Source organism: Caloenas nicobarica, chromosome 11 (genome assembly GCF_036013445.1).
Source record: "Caloenas nicobarica isolate bCalNic1 chromosome 11, bCalNic1.hap1, whole genome shotgun sequence".
NCBI lineage: Eukaryota > Metazoa > Chordata > Aves > Columbiformes > Columbidae > Caloenas > Caloenas nicobarica.
The window spans coordinates 22,631,007-22,650,029 of NC_088255.1; the positions used below are offsets into that span (position 1 = coordinate 22,631,007).

At 55.7% G+C, this 19,023-nt stretch overlaps 1 protein-coding gene across 4 annotated transcripts in view; it reads right to left on the reverse strand.

The window, feature by feature from the left end:
- The window catches only part of SRGAP3 (SLIT-ROBO Rho GTPase activating protein 3), an 89,306-nt gene extending 77,311 nt beyond the window's left edge, over positions 1-11,995 (reverse strand). For all 4 annotated transcript variants that reach the window (XR_010606786.1, XM_065642316.1, XM_065642317.1 and 1 more), the window contains exon 1: positions 11,710-11,995. Coding sequence is in view for 3 of the 4 variants with exons in the window: in XM_065642316.1 (XP_065498388.1) it covers positions 11,710-11,776 (67 nt within the window). In the remaining variant the exon portion in view is untranslated. The remainder of the gene's footprint in view (positions 1-11,709) is intronic.
- Positions 11,996-19,023: the final 7,028 nt, after the last annotated feature.

Sequence of the window (19,023 nt, forward strand, 5' to 3'; positions counted from 1 at the left end):
GATCAGATAAAACCGTATCTTTAAAATTTCAAACACTAACAAGCTCTCTTGAATAAAACATCATTTAGGCTCTTCCTAAATATCAATTAACCTTTTTTCCCACACAGAGAAAATCTTGAATTCTCTCTAGAGCCTTTGGCAACACAAAAGCTTCAGACTGCCACACCAACGGTTTGATCTCTAGTTCTTACTCTCTTGAGTTCTTCCGTAATCTCCATGATTAAATTATAGCATCGCAGTTAAATTTCCCTGAAGAAAATGAAAAGTGGGGGGTGGCGGGTTCAAGCACAGACTTCTTCCCAAGAAACAGTTCATTTAAAGCCTTGAGGTCACCAACACTGGACTGCAGGTCCTACCTACGGCAGCAGGACCTTGTCTGAGCCAGCAGTTCAACGTCAGCGCCCATACAGAACACAACCCGCTGCTGCGGGCTCCCTCGGCCCGCTGACCTGACACTGACACAGCCCTTCTCAAAAGCGTTCAGCCCGTCTGGGTACGGCAGCTTTCACCGCACCGTCAGGCGGAATGTTAACCACCGTGGTTGAGGAGGAAGCATTTTCATTCCATAGGAAGAGTTTTTATTCCCATGAAACAATTACTGATTAGTCAGTGCATCTGACAGAGAGAAGAACGTTGCACACACACAAGGCCAGCAACCTAAAATTATCTAACTGGTGATTTTGAGCTAAGAAATCTGTTCTTTGAGCCACCTTCTCTAAATGAGCCATTCCGAGTAGCAGAACACCAGCTCAGGCTCTGACCACGCCACAGAACAGCCTCAGACCACAAATAACCCTGCAAACAAACAAAGCTCATCAGTGCTACACCATCCAAAAGAAAACCCATCTCTGGGGCTCTTTGACGGCAAAGGGGAAGGCACTGCGGTCTGTGACAGCGACTCGTGCTGTGGCCCTCCAACGTGTGACACTGCTGCACAAAGCTGGACCCCAGAGGTGAAGCTGGTCCAACAGACGGACAAGGGCAGTGGGAACCAGGGCTCCCTCCCCTCCCGATCTCCAGTCACTTACAGGGGTTTGTATCCTGCTTTCTTTCTAAATATTTACTCTTACAATACAAGCAAGATACTAAAACAACACCAAGTGTCACCTAATCCCTCCAGTTAGCTTTGCTACCCAGATAAGAAGCAAAGCAAGAGCCGCAGAATAAAATCTCCGCCCTGGGGAGGCGCAGCCCCGGCCCTGCCGGGAGCAGCAGGACCAGCAGCAGGACCAGCAGCCCCCCCAGAGCTGCTGCCCTCGGCTCTGCTCTGCACACAGAGACCAGGAGGGAGCAGCTGCAAAACCAGGGGTCTCACCGCAGGAACAACCTCCTCTCAGCTGTCCTGATACAGGCACCAGCAAGAAACTGCAGACAATTGAACTCTACAGTTGCTCTAGCAGAAAATTACTGAGCTTCCCGCGCACCTGCCATTGCTACAAGATGGAGCAATATTTTACAGAGCTATTTGGAGGAGCAAGACACATTAGAGTGACTGCAATTCCTTGCCACATACAAGACTGTTCCTCCCAAAGGCCTAGGCGAAAAAGGAAAGTAAAATTTCTTTCCCCCCCCCGCCTTCAGAGCTATTCTTCAACTCTGAAGGAAAGAAGAGTGATAGACACTAATGCAAATTCTTTCCTGAAGCTGCTGGGCAGAGCGCGGCTGCGCCGTGTTCCCAGCGAACAGCCTGCAGCACCCACCGTCTGCACGGAGAACTCCCCGAGGGTCGGCTCAGCTCGGGCGGGCAGGAGCGGACAGCGGCCCGGCCACGGGAGCAGTTCTGCCATCCACAGAGGAACACGGTTTTAAGGCAGCTCAACAGCAAAGGTGTGTGAGGAAGAGAATCCCGCAGCCATCACTCCCTCCCGGTTTCCAGCTCCCTGGTCCCCCCAGTCCCTCTCAGGCAGGGGTTCCCACACTGGGGAACTCACACCAGTGCAGACAGACAGACACCCCACGGCCACGTCCAAACATGCGAACCGCCGCCCAGAGGCAGTGTGGGTGCCCTCTGACCAGCCTGCGCCCCCAAAGCTACAGCTGGGGAACCACCTTGAGCAGAGGTGAGGATGGAAGCACCAACGTCCACAGGGAATTCTAACGCCACACCTTCTTACCTATCTTTGTGCTTAAAACAAAGGGGAAGACTTAAAATGAAGAAGATCATTTAACTCAAAGGGGATGATTTAAAACCTCTCCCTCGCTGCCATGGACGGGATCCTTACAGCTGCCTCCTCACGGACGAGAACGACAAGGCTGGGATGAAAGCCGAGGCCGTGTGCTCCCCAGCCTGGCACGCGAGGGCTGCTGTGCTGGCGACGGTGCCGCTGCTCTCGTGAGCCCCAAACCCGGGCTGCTGACCGCCCACGGTCGCTAACCGATCCACAGCGCCGTGCAGTGAGGACGCCAGCCCCACCGCGGGGCTCGGGCAGCCCAGGGCCTCGCCCAGCGCACAAACCCCTCGGTGGTGCCATTGCGATACGCCTCCGCTCCCTCCCAACGCCGCGTGTCGCAATCGCTGTGCGCAGCTGCCTCCCCGCTGCACAGCTGGGGGGACCCGAGAAAAGGGACACCAAAACAACTCGGCTCGGGCCAGTTTTTCAGAGAAAAGTTTACGAATCTGGCTCTTGGAGACGTGAACAGCTGGAAGTGCACCCAGCAAGGGCAGGGACAAAGCAGGAGCAGCGGGTGTGGACGGGAAGCCCCGAGGAGGTCACCAGTGACAGGTACAAACCATTATTACCACTGTCACCGCATGGGCTCACCCTGGTTACTCGTTTCTGTGTCCTCCCTTGCTGCTATGATACATACCAATAAAACACACAGAGGTGGGGCACACACAACACAGTAGTTGTTAGTATGAAATATTCATCTTTTTTAAAGAGGAAGGGTTGTTGGCAGGTCAGCAAAGGCCTCCCGGGATTAAATCAGCACTCAGGATTAAATAGCCACCAGGGCTGTAAGAAAGAGGAGTGACTTCACACCGGTTTTGCTGGAGAGCGGCACGAGGGACACGACTTCACACGGCTGCGCCCGCTCGAGCCGCCCGTCACCACCGCCTGTGTGGGGCACGATGCCGGCGAACGCGCCTCAGAGGTGATGGCTGTTGCTGCTGTGGGTGACAAACGGCTGCTGAAACACAGCCAGACTCAGGCAAGAGAAAACTGAAGGGCTCCAGGGGGAGGGATCCCCCCACCTTCAGCGGGCCAGCGAAGGGGAGAGTAAATCCTGCTCCAAACAGGTGCTGGAACTGTGCACACAGAGCTGGAAATATTACACCTTGCAGAGGCTTATAAATATCTGTTAAGCACTTGAAGCGCATTTGGTGCTGCGCTCTTATGGCCCTTAGAACCCCTCACCTGGAACCAGTACCAGCTACAGGCCATGAATAAGTGTTGTAAGAGGTTTTTATTGTTATCAGGAAGAAGGGTAGATTGATAAATAACACCTGCTGCACCCAGGTACCTGCCAACTATTAGAAAACAGCCAGGCTTACATGGTTCAAAACACCCGTCTTTTCCACTGAAACACAGCCGTCAGCTCTCAGCAGCCTGATGCTAGGTTGGATCTCATTTTTTTAATGCATTCAAAGAAAGTCGCTTTAATGACAGAAATCTGAGCGAAGCTCTGACCGCCGGCACAGGCTCCCCATGGGCAGGGCGGGCTCTGCCCCGGGCTGTCGGCTGCAGGAACAGCCCTTGGCTTCCATTTCGCACACATGCTCCCACGTGAACCCGAGGGTTTAAGAAGCACGGCTGCTAAATGTGACTTCTGCCCCGTGCTCGGGGTCAGGCCGCGCTAATGAGCTTTAACCCAGAGCTTCGGCTTTGTGTGCCTCGCCACACACCGGGGAATCTCAGCCTCCCGCACCGCAGCCCAGCTCCGAGCACAGCCCAGGGCCGGAGTCCAGCCCAGCCTGGCAGCAGCGAGGCTGCAAAAACCTCCGAACCCGTCCCTCGGCCACGCTCTTTGCCAGCTTCTCCATCTTCAGAAGCAAAGCAACTCTCTCCTGCTTATCCCAGCAGAGACACCTCCACCCTGCTGAGTTCGCCCAAACAGCTTCCGCTGGGGCCAAAGAGCTGCATCTTGTGAGAAAAAAACACCTTAGCGATGTCACCTGCCTTTTTTTTAAGTATCACCCCACATTCTGTAAGAAAAGCCAGCACACGGGCTGCCAGGGCACAAGCAGCTCCCCATCCAAACAGGACCATGCACCCGGAGAGCCGCTGGTTTTAGAGATGTCTTGGCAAAGAACAGCAGCCACGGTGCCTTGGCACGCTCCGCTTCCACTGCCTGCGAGGCAGCGCCGGTGCCGAACCCACAGCACCCGCCAGCGCCAAACCCAGCACTGCACCCACACCAACCACCCAGCGCCAAACCCAGCACTGCACCCACACCAACCACCCAGCGCCAAACCCAGCACTGCACCCACACCAACCACCCAGCGCCAAACCCAGCACTGCACCCACACCAACCACCCAGCGCCAAACCCAGCACTGCACCCACACCGACTGCCCAGTGCCGAACCCAGCACTGCACCCACACCGACTGCCCAGTGCCGAACCCAGCACTGCACCCACACCAACCGCCCAGTGCCGAACCCAGCACTGCACCCACACCAACCACCCAGCGCCAAACCCAGCACTGCACCCACACCGACCACCCAGCGCCAAACCCAGCACTGCACCCACACCGACCGCCCAGTGCCGAACCCAGCACTGCACCCACACCGACCGCCCAGTGCCGAACCCAGCACTGCACCCACACCGACTGCCCAGTGCCGAACCCAGCACTGCACCCACACCAACCACCCAGCGCCGAACCCAGCACTGCACCCACACCAACCACCCAGCACCAAACCCAGCACTGCACCCACACCGACCGCCCAGTGCCGAACCCAGCACTGCACCCACACCAACCACCCAGCACCAAACCCAGCACTGCACCCACACCGACCGCCCAGTGCCGAACCCAGCACTGCACCCACACCGACCGCCCAGTGCCGAACCCAGCACTGCACCCACACCGACCGCCCAGTGCCGAACCCGGTGCCGTACCCACGCTGCTGCCCTGGACCACGCGCTGCTGTGTCTGGCCCAGAGCGAGGTGCCCAAGCACACGGGGACACACGTTTCTGACCGTTTATCGGGAGCTGGCAGCTCCATCTCCCCTCTGCACAGAGGAGGACCAAATCCAAGGCATTTCAGGAAGATCCATCCCACCAGTAACTATCTGGAGCCAATGATGGTCGGTCGGGTGCAAGAACCTGCTGACTCAGCTGAACCATCCCAGCCTCCGCCAAAGCACTCCGGACTACAGCTTTGCAGGAAACATCTCCAATAGATTCAATTTGTTTCCATTAGAGACTGCCAGTTAATCTTTATTATGGATCACATATATTCTTCTCCTCAATTCACTGTGCGTGGCCCACACAGAAGTCTGCAAAACCCACCTGCAGGACCACGCTCAGACCCACTGAGCACACAGAGGATAAACAGAACAACAAATAAATCTGTATGTGCATCAATCAAACAAGGAGCAATGCTAAGCGTTTATTCTGAAGTATCAGACCCATCAGGATCCGCTATCTGTTGTGGCCGACTCCACCAAAGCCGATGGAGCGACGCCAGCCGTGCCAGCTGGCCAGCTCACACTTCCCCACGGCTTGTTAAGCAAGACAATTAAGTCCATGGAAATTTTATATGTTTCTGTGATGAATATTTAGCAGTTTCCTACAAGCCCACCCAAAGGGATGGAACTTTCTTCCCTTTTGCACAGAGCCACTTTAATAAATGGGCTGCCAAGTCCCAAGCCGCGATGCCTCCTCCGGTTGGGAGCCAAACCTCCCTCTCAGCAAGCCGTGAACCCAGAGAATACTTTGGTATGGGAATTGTCCCAAAGTTTTCTGAACAAAGTGGAAAGAGAACAATAGGTAGGAAATGAGAATATACACAAAAGAAGGGATGCATCTCCTGCAATAGAAACAGTAAAATGAAGCTAACAAGCAATGATAAGTTAACCTAAGCTGCAGTTCTCCTATGAAAATGGGAAAGCGCATATTGGTTTTCTTTGGCCCCAGGTTTGCAAGCCTTTCTACTGTTTTTATATGCTACATCCATCAAAACTCTAGTTCTATCATCAATCTACACAGCAACTAAGAGTCCTAGAAGCACAAGAAACGATCACTTTACCGCTCTGCAGCCCCCTGCACCACTGGGACGCTGTCACCTGTCACGACAGAGGAAGATGCCATCGATTCGCAGCAGTCCTCCTGCCAACCGCCACCAAATACATCATACAACAACCTGAATTCTGCCGGGGTTAGAGAAAACCTTCAGGAAGCAACACGAAATTAAACAGCCAATCAAAACAATGCTCAATCTTCTGCAAGATTTACAATGCTGTGCCATAGACAGTTGCATCTACATAATTAAAACCAGTTAGTTTTGCTGCATTAAAGCAACAAATCATGCATTTGACAGCAATGAGGAAAAGACATTTATTTTCCTGGCTAGGTAGACCAATAAAAACTGTACGTCTGAAAACACCCACTTTAAATTGTGCATATAAGGATCTACTGTGTTCTGCAAGTAGCTTTAATGTGGCAGTTGTGAATATGCAGCCACATCTTTAATGGCATTTACTTTTAATGCAACCATTCCTGTCTGAAAAATCTAAGACAGACAAATAAGAAAGCCTGCCTCCTAAAAAGTATCCTTCAGTTTTCTTTCTGGTACTGCCAAGCAAACACCTGCTGGCAGTCCCGCAGCCAGCCCTCCTCTCCCGGCAGCTGGAGAGGGATGCAGAGCAGCAGCAGAGGGAAAGGACAGACCCACGGTAACCGACAGACCACAGCGCAGCAAGGTGCCCGTCGGTGGCGCGTGGTTCGGGAGAGGTGACACAGAGAGGTCCCCGCGCTGCAGAGCCGCAGGGACAGAGGTGACACAGAGAGGTCCCCGCGCTGCAGAGCCACCGGGACAGAGGTGACACAGAGAGGTCCCCGCGCTGCAGAGCCACCGGGACAGAGGTGACACAGAGAGGTCCCCGCGCTGCAGAGCCACCGGGACAGAGGTGACACAGAGAGGTCCCCGCGCTGCAGAGCCGCAGGGACAGAGGTGACACAGAGAGGTCCCCGCGCTGCAGAGCCGCAGGGACAGAGGTGACACAGAGAGGTCCCCGCGCTGCAGAGCCGCAGGGACAGAGGTGACACAGAGAGGTCCCCGCGCTGCAGAGCCGCAGGGACACAGGTGACACAGAGAGGTCCCCGCGCTGCAGAGCCGCAGGGACAGAGGTGACACAGAGAGGTCCCCGGGCTGCAGAGCCACCGGGACAGAGGTGACACAGAGAGGTCCCCGCGCTGCAGAGCCGCAGGGACAGAGGTGACACAGAGAGGTCCCCGCGCTGCAGAGCCGCAGGGACACAGGTGACACAGAGAGGTCCCCGCGCTGCAGAGCCGCAGGGACAGAGGTGACACAGAGAGGTCCCCGGGCTGCAGAGCCGCAGGGACAGAGGTGACACAGAGAGGTCCCCGCGCTGCAGAACCACCGGGACAGAGGTGACACAGAGAGGTCCCCGCGCTGCAGAACCACCGGGACAGAGGTGACACAGAGAGGTCCCCGCGCTGCAGAGCCACAGGGACAGAGGTGACACAGAGAGGTCCCCGCGCTGCAGAACCACCGGGACAGAGGTGACACAGAGAGGTCCCCGGGCTGCAGAGCTGCAGGGACAGAGGTGACACAGAGAGGTCCCCGGGCTGCAGAGCTGCAGGGACAGAGGTGACACAGAGAGCTCCCCGCGCTGCAGAGCTGCAGGGACAGCCAGCCCGCAGCAGCCACAACGTGCAGCCACTCCTGAAAACGGAGCGGCCCCCACCCAAAGCCTGGGGCACCCCCATCGCTGCCAACTGCCCAGCCGTGCCCTGGCTATCAGCCCCGGGCTCCGCAACACCCAGCCAGGGCAGGAGCTCAGCCCCCGCACCCCACACCCCCCTTCCCAAAGCATCTTCAGGGCCACTCCTTCCCAGCCCCAGAAAGGCAGACACAATTCTCCCGGGAGGGAAAGGAGATTCAGAGTCATTACAGCTGATAAATCACCCCTGCGCACAGAGATTATTCCCCAGTTAAACTCCACTTCGGCCAATCACGCTCCCCACGCACAGCGTGGGTTCATCGATTCTCCTGAGCAGGCGGGTCGCTCAGGGCTCCGCTCCCGCTCTGCAGCCGTCCCAAACCGCTCGGGGCCTCTGCGCCGCTTCCCAGCAGCCTCAGCTAAAGGCCTTTCAGCAAATTTCCTAAAAATCAGTCAAAGCAATATCCTTTTTTCCCCTCCCCTCCATGTTATTTATTCCCAGCTGCCGGTCAGGCTCCACTAGTAACACCTGGGCAACTGAGGGGTTTTTATGCGCGTCAGGCACTGCTGGACGGTGGTTGCGGTGCGAAGCCCAGGCGCTGACACCTTCCAGCACCCCAGCTGCGCGGGCAGGTCCTGCTGCACGCCGCCGGCCCCGGCCCTCTCCCACGCCTCTGGTGGATGCCTTCTGAACGCACCTCTGCTGTGAATTCCTCCCACCTCCAAACACGCCGGCGTGTTCCCTGGAGTTCAGTGCGGGGTTTCCTGCCTGTCTCCCCGCTGTTGTGTTGACCACGCCACGGGGACCACCACTGTGCTCAGATTTCAGCCCCATCCTCCATAACAAGACATCATTTCTTTAAGTTTTCATCTTTTATCATCTTCATATGTCAGCTCTTCCCCGCCAACATCTTGTTTCAATCAGTCTCCCTCACTATTTCTTCTCCATTTCAGTTTTTCTCTGGAGATGTGGGTACCCTTCTTCATCAGGGTAGCAGGGTTTAGATATGAATAAAATAGCCACTCAATCCCTGAAGGAAACGAGCAGAGTACTGGGATAACGAGGCGGCCCACACGGAAGCCCTCGGCGGGGCCTCGCGAGACCAGGCCTCGCGGGAGCGCAGGGGCTGTTTGTGGTCACTGCCACAGCCGCAGAGGAAGGATGACCAACCCTCCCCGTGTCGGGTTTTGCTGACAGACACACGGATCCGTTCCGTTTGCACACACGGTCCACGACTGCTCACAGAAGCCCCGTCCCCACGCAGAGCATCCTCGGCAGCCTGTCCTTCTCAGGTCCCCGCTAAGTGACCAACCTGTGACGCTTCACCAAACCCTCCTGCCCACCACAGTTTCTTCCACTGTCCCCATTTAACGATGAAACACGGGCAGTGACAGCCCTCAACAGCAGTGCCTCTGGGGCTGGGGGTTCAGCCTCCTCCAACGCTTCAGCAACACGGGAAGGCCAGAGCCGGCCCGTCCCTGCAGGGAGGTGACAGCGAGGATGGTGCTGCCAGGATGGAGCCACGAGCACCAGAGCCCCTTCACCTCACCGAGGTCACCCCAAAACCACCTGGGGCCTGTGACAGACCTGACGTGTCTCAGGGACGGAGCTGCCACCACCTCGAAGGCAGCAGCAGGTCCCACACGCAGGCGCTGGGTCCGACTCTGCCCCAGCCCAGCTTCAGGCACAGTTAAACCCCCACCACATCCAAATTAACCTTTGTTCAGATGAAAACACAGACTGAGTACCCTCAACCACTAAACGGCCATTTCTGGAGGTATAATTAGGCACAGAATAGTATCAGGGAAATTATTACCAGCCCATCAAACTCTGTCTGTGTTGCAGCTGCCCAGAAAAGTGGCTCAAAACGTGATCGCTGTGGTGCAATAAAACAGCCTTACACGGAACCCAGCATTAACGGCCTAACATATGGAAACCATGAGGCTACAGAAGTCAGGCCAAGAACGATCACAGCAAACGAGTATTCCAGTTACAAACGACAACAAGAAAAAAATAACGCGGGAGATGTCTGCAGCGAAGGTGTTGGAACAGAGCAGAGCCAGTCCCGCTCCAGCTCCCCTCTGCAGCCTCCAGCGCCTGAAGCTGGAGCCACCGGGCCCAGGACATCTTGGAGAACATGGACACACGGGGCAGCCTCCATGGATAAATGCAAATGCCCTCCCATGAAACACAACAATACCACAGGCTAAAAGAATATTTCATCTGCTTAACTGCAGGGTGCAATAACATCAATTTGCCCAAATTACACCCAAGCACAAAGGTAATTGGCACAGAGCAGAGCGTGTTGTGACTGTTACACCACTCTTCAAAGCCAGCTACAACAGACTGAAATGCAAGAAGATAAACAGTATCACCAAATCAACAGCCAGCCCCTTCCCAAGCCCCTTCACTGCAGCAGCTCAGCAGCCGCTCTCCAGACCCTCCGCAGGGGACACGGCATCGCTCGGCTGAGCCGAACACCCGACAACTCTCCAGACCCTCCGCAGGGGACACGGCATCGCTCGGCTGAGCCGAACACCCGATGCGCCCAGTGACCTCCAGAGCAAATGGGAGAGCTGCTCAGTTTGCACATTCGTGGGTTAATTTCCAGAAAAGCTGTTTTGTATTTTTCATTAACTCAGTCTTAACCAGAGACTTAAACATAAAAAAATGGTGAATGGATACTTATAGAAAACAAACAAGCAAAGGCAGATTGGAGCCAGTTTTATTTAATAGCAGAAGAGAGTTTAAGGGGGCAGGTTAATGAGAAGGAATTAAGCAGTTAAGTATCCTCCAGCTGAAAGGGGGAACAGGAATCATCATCAACTAACAGAATTAGGAACTGTTACAATAATGAATTGAATTACAAACTGAAGTTACCTGAAAGTGTCAGTTAATACAGTTTGCTACCAATATTAAAAATATTATTTTTCTAGTACAGATACGGCTACTCAGACATTTCTTTGTCTGACCTCGCACACTCTTAACACACTCAGCCTTTCACTGGGCTGCAGGCACTTGTGATGTTTGAGAGGGCACCAACTTTTCCATATGTCTAACTGTAATAAAAATTAATTTGGAGCCTGAAACTTGATGCTTAGTGGTTTCAACAGACGTGACCTTTAATCATACTCCTCTTTAATATTTAGAACTAAAGCAGCCTGCTTCAAAGGTCTTTCTCCTGCAACACTGGGACTTGCATAATAATGATTGTGTCCCTCGAAATCGCTGGGCCCGATGCACGGCGAAGTTCCTTACATAAGACCTGCAAGATCAGTGTGCTTCCTCCCTGGGGAGGCCTCCAGCACAGCCCTTTACTAAAACGCTGAATAAACCAGGTTTTCTCTTCAGTTTTGCTCCCGCGCGCCGGGGCCCGGCGGGGCCGCCGGCAGCTCCCGCGGCCGCTGCAGCGCAGGGCGATGCCGCGGGGGGGGCGGGAGCGGGGCGGGCACGGCCCCGCAGCCCCGCGCCCGCACGGCTCTCGCCGGGCCCGCTTTGGGTTCAATAACCAGCAATTAGGGCCAGCCCGCACAAGTTTCCCTCAGCACCGTCCCCGCACGGCGACGACGCCCGCGCCCGCCCCGGGACCAGCCGCGCCCGGGCAGGGACGGCCGAGGCCCCCTAGGCCGGTGCCTCCGCGGTGCCGCCGGTCCCGGGACCGATTCCCCCCGGAGCGGCCGCGCCGGGGGCGGGAGGTGCCCGCGCCCGGCGGTGCCGCAGCGCCCGCTGAGGAGGCGCGGGGAGGGGACGCGCCGGAGCCGCTGCCCGGGAGCGCAGCCCCCGCCGGCCCGGCCCCCGCCCGCCGCACACAAAGGCGGCCCCGCAGCCGAGCCCCCGCCCGCCCGCGGCCGCCCCGCTCGCACCTTTAACCTGCGCCTCGTAGTCGGCGATGATCTCTTTGTCCTTCTTGAACTTGCCCTGCGATGACATGGTGCGGCAGGGCGCGGGCTCCGCCGGGACACCCGCCGCTCCGCGCTCCGCTCCGCGCTCCGCTCCGCCGGCCCCGCCGCCGCCTCACCCGGCCGCGGCCCCGCCGCCGCCCGCGGCTGCCGTCATTGGCGGCGCCGGGGACACCGCGCAGCGCCCGCACCGTGCCGGGGGCCGCAGCGAACCCGACTCAGCAGCCGAGCGGAGCCGAGCCGAGCCGAATCCAGCCGAGCCCGGCCGAACCCAACCGAGCCCAGCCGCGCCGCCAGCCGAGGCGGGGCCCTAGCGCCCCTCCTGCGCTCAGGTTGCGCGCGGGGCGGGGCGGGGCCGCCGTGAGGGGCGGGGCGGGCGTCCTCGCGCCCCGGCTCCGCCCCCTGCGCCCCCGCGGGTCCGGGCCCACGGGCGGGGCGGCGCGGCTCCCCGGCCCTGCGGAGCCCGCGCTGCCCGTTCCGCGGAGCTCGGCCCGCCGCTCCGTTAACGGGCTGGCCGCCGGAACCACGGCCGCGGTGCCCGAGCGCCGGCAGCCGCTGATGCCGCTGGTCACATCCCGCGTTACGCAGACGCCGCGCTGGTCCCGCCCTCGCCGTGGGGCCGAGCAGCCGGCCCGGCGCAGAGCCGGTTCCGCAGGGCCGAGTGCCGGGAGTGGCGGCGGTTAACAGCAGAACGGCAGCGGCCGGGCCGCCCCCCCGGCGCGGCCGCCGCGGACTGACGGACAGAGGAGCAACAATAACACCAACGCAGCGGCGTGGCGGCTCGTGGGCGCACCTGACCCGAGGCTGCTCAGCGCCCGCGGGAGCAGCATCCCACCGGCACCGTCCCTTGCAGCTGCCCGGGGAAAGGTCGGGTCTCGGAACGCAGCACACCGCAGCTGTTCGGACCGACACCGGTTTGCTCGTGCTCTCCCAGCCCAGGAGCGGGCCCAGCACACGCGTAAAAGCCGTTTCGAGGGGGGCTGCTGCAGCTCGGGTAGCGCTTCCAGAGCATCGCCTGCGCTGTGTCTGCAGGCTGGCGCGTGGGGCCAGCGGTTCCTTCTCCCTCTGTTCAGCCATCACTGCGTTGACCCTGCCTCCTTGGTCAGTCACTGTATTTTAGGAACATCATGTTTGGAAAACACATGATGCACTGTGAATGCCCCTCTGTTTGGGCCAGACCCCCAAGCACCACAAGAGAAGCTTCTGCTTCTCTTAAACTCTCCCCTGGAAACCTGGTTTTCCAGCGCTGCATTTTCTCCCTGAGGTTTGAATGTGTAGGGGCCCCCGGGGGCAAAACTAACTGCAACCCAAAGTGGGATCCAACCCAGCTGCTGCCAAAGGGACAGATTTCCACATGAAGATGCAGTGCAGCCTGGGGGGGCCCGGCAGCCCCGTCCCCGCTGCCCTTGGCCGGGGGAGCGGCGGCAATGCCAGGCGGCGAGGGGCCCCGGCGCCCCGGGAGCAGCCTCCCCCCTCGGCTGGGAACTGGCGGCTCACGTCCAGGACAGCTGAATTAGGGCTGTAGAAGGTGGAAAATCTTCTCTTCTGCATGGGCACCATTTCTGCAGAAACAGCCTTGCACGTGATCACAACACAAAGGTTTACGGACATACGGGGGAGACGGGAGAGAAAACCCCTTTGCAAAGGAAGGCTCCGATCCTAATGAGTTCTCCAGTTTCATCCGGAAGCTGTTTCAAGAGAGGGGCTGCATTTGAACAGATTTGTCACTTTTTGTTAACAATTAAGAAAAAGCAAAATAAATGTTTATTCTACCAGAAGTAGCAATACTACTTAAGGCTCTTCACCAGGGCTTTTCTGGTTGAGTAAGAAAGAGTAGCTGGGACCCAGTGTCATGAAAAAACACACACACTTTTGTCAGCGATGAGTTTTCAAAGCGGCACGTCCGAGTCGTGGCGCTGGCCATGTCTCGTGTGCCGGCGCTGGGGAAGGCAGAGCCGCCGAAGGCTCCTCGGGCCAGCCCAGCCGCGCTGCCCCTGCCGCTCTGCACAATGGAGCCTTTGTTGGTATCTTGTGTGAGTGAATTCAGGGAGATTTGATGATTCACAGTTATTCTGCCAGCTTACAAAAAATAAACTAAGCCTATTAAACAAATAATTTACCTAGCCCTAGCAGGCAACACAGACGAGCATTCTGCATTTCCAGCAGCCATAAAACACCCAGGGAGGAGGGAAACAAAGCAAGCGCTGCTGGGGACGCGGCTGGGGCTGAGCACATCACTGCCCGGGGCTCAGAGCCCCCCGGGGACAGCAAAGCCACCAGAGGCACCCACTGGGCACGGCGGGGGAAGGGGCACCGGGATGGCGGCTGCGAGTGTGGGCAGGTTTGAGGGCAGGAGCAGCTGGGAGCTGGTGAGGGTCTGCAGGACGAGTTGTGCTGAATGAGTCAAGATGCTGCGCGTGAGGAGGTCGCTGGAAGATAAACTCATCTCCAAAATTTTGCTTAGGTCAGGTGAGGAATTTTTGGTGGTGGGCAATATAACAGCTGACATGGGGAAATGGAAGAGAGAACAGAGATCTATTGAGCTCCTAGTGGCTGTAATAAAGGAAAATAGAAAAATAATACAAACTTGTACAGAATGGGAACATGGCAAGATTTTTCACTGAGAGAGATTCTGTTCAGAAAATCAGATGTGTAACAGACCTGAAGAGAGGAGCGGGTTGAGCAGGGCCAGGAGCTGATTCCGGGGCATTTGGGTTGAAAACAAGAAAATAGTTGGGTGTTGTAACTGAAGAAAGGAGAAAATGGGAGTTTCTTGGGCATTTTACTGGCCATAATAAATCACCTATCAAACAAAAGATTCGGGAGATAAACCTCAGCCCGCCACAGAGAATCCACACAACCCTCTCCTTGAACGTGCTGCTCCTCCGCACCATTCACAAAAAGTATTTATCTCTGCTCCATAAGCAGGAGTTTGTAGTAAATCTTGCTCCACATAAACAACGAGTTTTTGGCGGCGCGACTCTGGTGGGAAAGCAGACGAAGAAGCGTTCCGCCAGCCGAGTGGCGGTCCTGCGGCTGCGGGGCTGGGGGCTCTGACAGCCACTCTGGGAACCCAGTTTGGGATAAATCTCCTGGAAAAGCAGCGCCCGGGGCTGCGGGGAGCGGGGAGGGGACACCAGGAAAGCTGAGAGGTGTGCAAGAGTGATCCCCCAGGAATATCGGCTCTCCGAAGGGGTGGCCGTTGGGACACGACAAGATCTGTTGTGTACAGCTACAGAACATCATTTCCCAAAGCAGGGAAAGCAAACGTACAACAATTACCTGCGTGCGAAGCACAGGGGGAACCACGTTGTGTTCCTCTGCAGCAAAGACCAGCGTGGTTGGGACCTTATAGTGTGGAGCTCACTCTCTGAAAAAAACCAAACACAACAAAACCACAAACAATCAAACAAAAAAACCCCACAAACAGAAAAAGAGAAACACAGGCCACTTTATAATAGATGAATCCCAGCAGCAGTTACTTCTCCTCGTAGCATTCACAGGTATTAAGAGAGCAAGTACTAAAATTTTCTAATAACAAGCTGTGTCATAGGACAGATTTTGATTTTCTTGCCAGATTGGTTCAAACGTGTGTGGCTGCCTCTGAGGTCAAAGTTGAGCATCTGAGGATGTTAAAGATCTTTTATCAAAATGGTCCACAATTCAGTGGTGAAAGAACAAAACCCAAACGATCATGAAATGGTGTATTAGTGTCAGGATTTGGGGCTATTCAGATATCACTAAGAATAAAGAAGCAGTGATGTCTGAAGAAAAATAATCCAATCATGAATTAATGGTCTTTAATAAATATCAACGTCTAAGATCTTTTATGGAATTTCTACTTAAAACAGCTTTTTCAAAGGAAGGATTACGTTATCATTCACTTTGTGACATTTTCAACGCCGAATTTTTAAATGAAGAATGGGATGGGATGGGATTTAATCACAATAAATACTTCAAGCTTGAGGTATGGAGAGCCCAACAGTAACTATGGCAACGTGGTCACTCCAGTAAGGCTAATGCAGATTATTTCCAGGGCAGTAGCCTTGTGTGTGCTCAAGAAGCAGAGGTAATGCTCGCTTAGAGCAATGCCTAATTTAAGGAAAATGCTTTAGGCAGAAGCTGTCTTGCACTCTTTGTTTCCAGCTTCGGACTGTAAGTGTTTCCTGATACGCGTAACGTACCCAGGGCAGCCGTGGGGCGCGGATCGGCGCCGGCGTTGCCGCGGCCGGGCAGAGCCGCTGCCGCAGCAGCTCCACTGTGTGAGGCTCCCGGGGGCACTGGGGCTGCACGGGCTCCCCGAGCCCAGCCTGACGCGGATGCTGAGCTGTTTGTTAAAGCCCTGCACAACTTTAGACGAGAACTAACAGCTGCAGCATTCCCCAGGTACCCATCCCCAGCGAGGCAGCTCGTGCGACCTGACCCCAAATCTCCCTCTGTCCCGTACCTCGGTTGATGGAGCCGGGGAAGGGGGCAGCCTTTGCCTCTGGAGAGTTGCTGGACTCTGCAGCCCGTCTGGGAGGTTGCTGTGGGCCCGGGTCGGTGACAGCAGCCATCCCGGTGCACGTCACCAGCAGATGTGGGCTCGTCCTGGGGCTCGTGTCACCTGCAGCAAAGCGCTGAGAGCAGCCGGACTCAGATGGCTCACACAGGAGAGCGCTCAGGCTCAGCGGGATCATCTGTGGAATAAAATCTACAAAACGGGGACTGGGGAACCAGAACCAGCCCTGCTGGCTCCTCTGCTCTACAGATATCGCAGGGCACTAATAGAGCCGAACTGCTGGAAAAAGCCTTCCATAGAGTCATTTCCCAGTGTCAGAATGAACCGGTTGGAGATGTTACATGGAAGCTGTTGGCGCCGCACTGCATCACCTTTGGTTTTTTGATCCTTACATAGTCTCTCCTGCCAGCAAAGTGCTGTTATCTTGTCACATTAACATGTAAGAGAACTAGTTCTCCCTCTGTGCCCTTTTTTATCTGTGTATAGTGAAGTGCCGTTGTAACTTGGCACTGGCACGGCGGTGTCGATGTATCCTGCCTTTGCACCCAAAATAACTGCATCCAGAGATGAATCTTGATTTCCCTATGCCTTAGGTTTTGTGTGTGAAAACTCTGGGAGGCTGCAAGGCTTGAGACATTCTTGAGCCATTTGAGATGCTCGGATGAAAAATGTGTTGCATTTCTCCAGGTCAGTACTGGTACTGTTCCTTCAGCAGCTATAGAGCTGGAAGGACAAACCAGGGAGCAGATCCAGGAGAAAGCAGCCCCATTCTGCCTGAGTTTCACGCTGCAGCTGCAGCAGGACCCCACCGCCGGCCCGCTGCACACAGCACCTGCAGCACCGACCAGAGCCCTGACTCCTGGGCAACACCAGGAGATGGACACAGCCCTTCCCAGCAGCCCCACAACAAGCACCAAAACACCCCAAACCTGTAACTGCTTCGTTACAATCCCAGAGAGGCAGAGCACACTTCAAACAGCACAGAGAGAGCCGTCTCCATGCGCTGATGAACAGAGAAAAGCTGCGATTGTCAGGGGAAAAAAGGGAAGCAGAGCAATTGCAGTCAGTGCCATGCAGGCCCTTCTCACACCGCCAGCACCCCGGTGCAGATCTCCCGTGATGCTCAGCACGGCAGGGACAGGGCTGGTGGCAGCTGGTGGAGCTGTTGTGCATCCCGCAACAGCCTCGAGCCAACGCGGCAGCTCTGGGAACCTTCTGGGAAGGTGGCCTGTTGGGGATGGTACCAAACAAGACTTGGTGCGACAAATTCACTATAAGCAGCTTCCACGATCTATTCTCTGGGTTATCTGCAGGTTACTTTCACTAATGTCCGTCGGTAACAAGCCTATTTTTACTGGGAACTCTTAGCAAAGAGGGCTGGCTTCTTTGCTTCCCAAACAGTTCATGTAGGAGGGAACACCTGGGAACCAACGTGTTCCTTTTCAGGTAAAGCATCCCAGAATTTTGCTTTTTATTTTATTTGTGCTTTTAACAGCTCAGTCATAAGTAGAAGGATATCTTCAAAAATACAAGTGTAGTATCTTTGAAGACATTAATATTCAGAGAAGAAAAAGAGCACTCTTAAAATAGGAGCCCATCTGGATACCTGTCTTTTTCACCATTACCATTTTTAACCCTCTGTTGTAATGGTAGAATTTAGCATTATGCAAGTCACTAATTCCAGCTGCTGTAAGAAATGGCAATATTTACTTGTGACTAGAAATGTGAGGTATTATGAGAAACGACTTGGCAGCAGCAATTCTTCTCAGTAACTATAATTGTCCTGTAAAAGGCATTTGAGTCACAATCTACTCAGAATTTAGCAGAACAATGCAGGGCCGAAGTTGCAGCGCAGGTTGCTCAAGCAGTTGTGAAAGTCTTTTGCAAACAGTTTCCTGCTGAAGATCCATTACCATGATGTCCCCGGGGAGGCGGCTGGACCATGCGGTCAGAGCGGCCCTGGGGTGTCCCTGCTGCGATGTGTGGGTCCTGCTGCAGCACGGGACCAGCACCCGCTGTGACACACGGGGGTGCTGAGAGGCGGCTTGGGATGCTGGTCCAGCATCCACAGCCCAGCAGCATCCACAGCCCAGCAGCACCTACAGCTCAGCAGCACCCGCAGCTCAGCAGCATCCGCAGCCCAGCAGCATCCGCAGCCCAGCAGCATCTACAGCTCAGCAGCATCCGCAGCCCAGCAGGATCCCTGGCTCAGCAGCACCCGCGGCTCAGCAGCATCCACAGCTGCCCCAGGACAGCCGGGAGGGTCTCTTGTCCCAGGCTCTCTGGAAGGACATCACCTGCACATCACTGTCATTTGGATACTAATATCCATTTAAAATCCAAGGAGCTGGGTTAGTCCTGTCCACAGGACACTTGGAGTCCTTTGCCCTGCACTACTTGAGCCCACAAATAAGTGCTGTTGCACAACAGCTTTTGGGGAAAAGCAACAGTAACCTTGTTTCTGGTTCACTCGGTTGCTCTATTTCCGCTGATCTAATTTTGTACTAAACCCACTGTGGCCCAGACTTCAGCTGGGGCTGGTCCCAAGCCACCACCAGCCGGGCTGCCCGGGCTTCCAGGCTTCAGTACAAACCTGGCTCATTCGTTGCAGGTGAATTTCTGGTTTGGGTGCGATTTGACCTGTTTTGCTCGTGCGGGTTGGTGCTGTTCTCCCCGGTTACCCGCGCCCCGGGGCCCATTGCTGTCCTAGCAGCTGTCTGCGGTTTGTGTCATCTCAGACCAACTTCATTGGCCATTCTTGCCCTTGTACCCATTTT